The sequence below is a fragment of the Pteropus vampyrus genome, unplaced genomic scaffold (assembly GCF_000151845.1).
Source record: "Pteropus vampyrus isolate Shadow unplaced genomic scaffold, Pvam_2.0 Scaffold269, whole genome shotgun sequence".
Taxonomy (NCBI): Eukaryota; Metazoa; Chordata; class Mammalia; order Chiroptera; family Pteropodidae; genus Pteropus; species Pteropus vampyrus.
Genome location: NW_011889050.1, coordinates 1,137,839 through 1,141,663, shown reverse-complemented (window position 1 = coordinate 1,141,663; position 3,825 = coordinate 1,137,839). Strand labels below are relative to the sequence as shown.

Here is a 3,825-nt window from a genome sequence, read left to right as displayed (position 1 = left end):
GAATGTGACTTATTCACATTATGTGGAGTTCAAAGATAAAAACAATAAATAAAAACAATCTATTCCATATATATGAAGCACTCACTCATGGTTCCATTATTCACTATGACAGGCACTTAATTCAAACACATTTTCAAATACTAATCAAAAAAGTTAAAAAGAGGAGCTCTCTGTGCTGTTGATAACTACTCACTAATGCTCGCAAGACTGAATTACCAATATAGTACACTGCTGTATCTTCTGTAAACACTACTTCTGAGGATATTGTACATTCTGTTGTTCAGTAATCCTTTTAAAAGTATCCATTTTTAGAAATGAATGCTAGAAACAACATTCTTCTCCTATTGAACTAGTATCTTTAATCCGAGCTTTGTACCTCACCGTGGCCCCTTTTTGCTTTAACTGCCTGGAAGGCGAGCTGTCTCTGTGTTCACTGAGAAGTTACCTTGCACCGGGGCTCTCTGCAGCACCTATGTGCAAACCCCTCCTTCCTGTCCTGTATTAGAAGGCTTTTTGTACTCCCGTGTTCAGGATTATAACATCTGTATTTTTTTAATTGACAATAATCTAGAATATTAAATAAAAAATTAGTGAAGAAATAAACTCATATAAAATGGGGAAGTAGTAATGATTTAATGATGGTTACATGCTTTACTTGAAGGACAAATATAAACTGTGTACTTTTTCTTGTAGTGTGAGTAGGAGAATGGGAAATATGTCATATATATAATAACATGCCTCACTAATACAACTAGAATAATGTTAATAAAAATGTAGAAAAGAAAACAGTATTTTGAGATAACATTTGTTCTGTGCATGTCCCTGCTCTAGTTATCTAACGTTCACATTTGTCAGATTTATACGAAAGATAAATTAAGAGGTATTTGTTTTACAAATATTGGCAAGGATACTGTAAATAACAAGGTCCTCTAATACAGAATTAAATAATGTTTTGGGTTACCAAAATTATCTTTTTATTAGTGACTGCCAGAAACTCATTGATATAAGTATCTTAAAAAATTTAGCAGTCAAATATTGGGTGGCCAAATGTCCTGGTTTGCCCAGAAGAGAACTGGTTTGCGACTGCTTGTTGTCCCACTGTAATTATTAATAAGCCTCCTTTCCCTTTAAAACCATCCTAATTAAGGCAAAAAAAATTATACTGTCTTTCTTAGTCCTTCAATTGATGATTCTGGTCTCATGGAGTGATGATTATCGACTGACTAGATGCCCTTCTTCAGCAGACTAATCCTGATTCTAAAGTATCCATGATACCGGCTTTACAGCATGAAAATGGATCATAAGATACTCTGTAATATTTATGAAGCGGGCCAGTAATCTACTGCCTCTAAATCTATATAATTAAAAGTCTGGAGTTCCTGTGACAACTTTGGTTGCTGGTGCCTTAGGCTGAAAATTAAGTAACTTCTTTGTTAGTTTAATTCATACTCAACACAAAAAAGCACTTGAATCACAAAAATGAAAATCTATAAAGCACCTTCTGACAAATAGTAAACCACTTCTATATCTTCTCTCCTCATTGGAGAAACTAAGAATCATGATACATGAGAGATAAAGTCTTGAGAGAGTTTCTTTACTACCATCTTAAAGATGAATTTTCTAATTTAAAATAATCAGCATTCTTATTTCCTACTTATCATGACTCTCTCCTCAAAATCTGTATTTAAAAGTAACTCCAAACTAGGGACTATTCTAGAATAAAAGAGACTAAGTGAACAGAACACCCAAGTGCAACATGAGATCTGTGATTTAATTCTAGTTCAAAACCAAAAAATCACCAAACAAAAAGAAACAATAATAGACAATCTTGAGACAACTGGAGAAATTTGAATATGTAGTAGATTAGGTGAGATTATGACATTCCTAGCAATTTTCTTAGGTATAATATTGGTACTATGGTTATGGAAGAAGATACACCTAAGCTTCAGAGATGCACACTGATGTGCCTAGAGATAAAGCATCATGACGTCTACAACCAGCTTTCAGACGACCAGGGAAACACACACACACACACGGATGCATACATACACACATATGAAAAAACATGGCAAAATGTTCACTGCTAAATCTAGGTGCAGGGAGGAACACAGGGGTACTCTGTATGTTCACTTTCTTGTTATTTAAACTTTTTCAAAATAAAAGATCAAAATTCAAATCATAAGATGCATAAGATTATTAATTTTATAAAACCACTTACTATAGGATTCATTTAAATATCAAATACTACAAGTAGACTTGAAATAATACAAATTTGTAAAATTAAGTTACTTTTCAAATAACTCTTCAGGAACTCTTGTGTTATCATTATCAAGGTCATTTGTATTAACATTTCTGTCTTCTAGAAATTCTTTTTTACATCCTTTTTGACCCTCATCTTAAATGTGGCATTTAAAAGTAGCCGTTGCAGTTAGGTCTACAGAAAATAGTTTAACACAAATAAAACTAAAATTGTTGCTTGAAGAACGAGAAGCTAACAAAACTATAGAAATTTACTGCTGAGTATTTTGTGCTAAGGCTATCATCTAGACTATTTAACTCACCCAGAAAGCCTGAGTTCAAACCCAGAAAGCTATTTAACAGCTCTCATAGATACTAATATTTTGACAAAATAGAATTCCGACAACTCTCAAAAAAGGCTTTATCAAGCCAGAGCTAAAACATTTCTGGCTCACGGTTAGGACATATTAAACTCTTCTTAGTAAACTGGTCCATTACAAGTCCTTGGTAAACCATTTTTAAAGGAAGACCATTTTCTCATAAAGACTAAAATTTTTATTTGATTTCGGACTATGACTTTTTTAGGTCTATATCCAAAGACTATGTGTTAAAATAGCTACTTTTTAAAGAATAACAAGTAGTCTCCAAAAGCATCGCCATGAAATTCTTGAGATAAACATCCCAAATTTAATAGGACACCTTTTAAAAAATGCAAATCCCATCACATCAGAGTACTTGCCTCTCTTTCGGCTTCTTTCAGTATGGCTTCTTTTTCCTTTACTCGCTGCACAAACATCTGCTTCATTTCTTCTTCCTTCCTCTGTCGTTCACCATAAAATTCATGTCTTTTGGCTTCGTAGGTCTCTTGAAGACTAAAAGGTGATTTGTGGTACTCTCATGTTAAAAAGATGGTGTAACAAACTTGCAAAAATTCAAACATCTCAGGTTAAGCCTCATAACTATAACATGTACAAACATCCTCTTACATAGAGCAACCTGAAACGTGAGCTTTCCTATGGCATGAGACAAAAAGCCACCAGTGCTACAGCTTATAGAGAGCACTAGAAATTTTGAAAACTATGCTTTATCAAGTCCTTCACAATATGTACTCTCATTTCACCCCCAAAGAAATTTCTCTTTCAACCTTTGTTAATGGGCATCGCTATGTCTGGAAACCCCGAAGTCTTCTCTGACTCCTCCTTTACCCTTATTTCAACATTTGGTCACCAACATCTGTGACCCAGAAACATCATTTAAATTCAGTCTTCTTTTGATTTCTACAGCTATCCTGTTGTAGCCCAACTAGATCTTAGTGATTTTTCTGTCTTCACTATTCCGATAATCTCCTAATTGATTTCTGGGCTTTTAGTTCCTCTATTCTTCATTTTGTTCTTCTTGCCGCTCCTAAGATTTTTTACCAAAACCACAGAGCTCACTACATTTTGTTTGTATTAGAGTTATGCTACAGAATATGGTCCTGCCTCCTTTAAACAGCTCTTAAGAAACTTCATAATATGGCCTAATTCTACCTTTCTAGATTCATTTCTTAGCAAACAAAACCAAACCTCCTAAGGTTCCAGCCATACC

General features: G+C 34.1%; 1 protein-coding gene across 5 annotated transcripts in view; it reads right to left on the bottom strand.

Moving 5' to 3' along the window:
- Positions 1-3,825, bottom strand: part of SEPT10 (septin 10) — a 70,186-nt gene that overhangs the window by 8,068 nt on the left and 58,293 nt on the right. For 4 of the 5 annotated variants that reach the window (XM_023520509.1, XM_023520511.1, XM_023520512.1 and 1 more), the window contains one exon: positions 2,978-3,110. The exons of the other annotated variant lie outside the window; for it this stretch is intronic. In XM_023520509.1, coding sequence (XP_023376277.1) covers positions 2,978-3,110 — 133 coding nt within the window. The remainder of the gene's footprint in view (positions 1-2,977; positions 3,111-3,825) is intronic. 5 annotated transcript variants of the gene reach the window in all.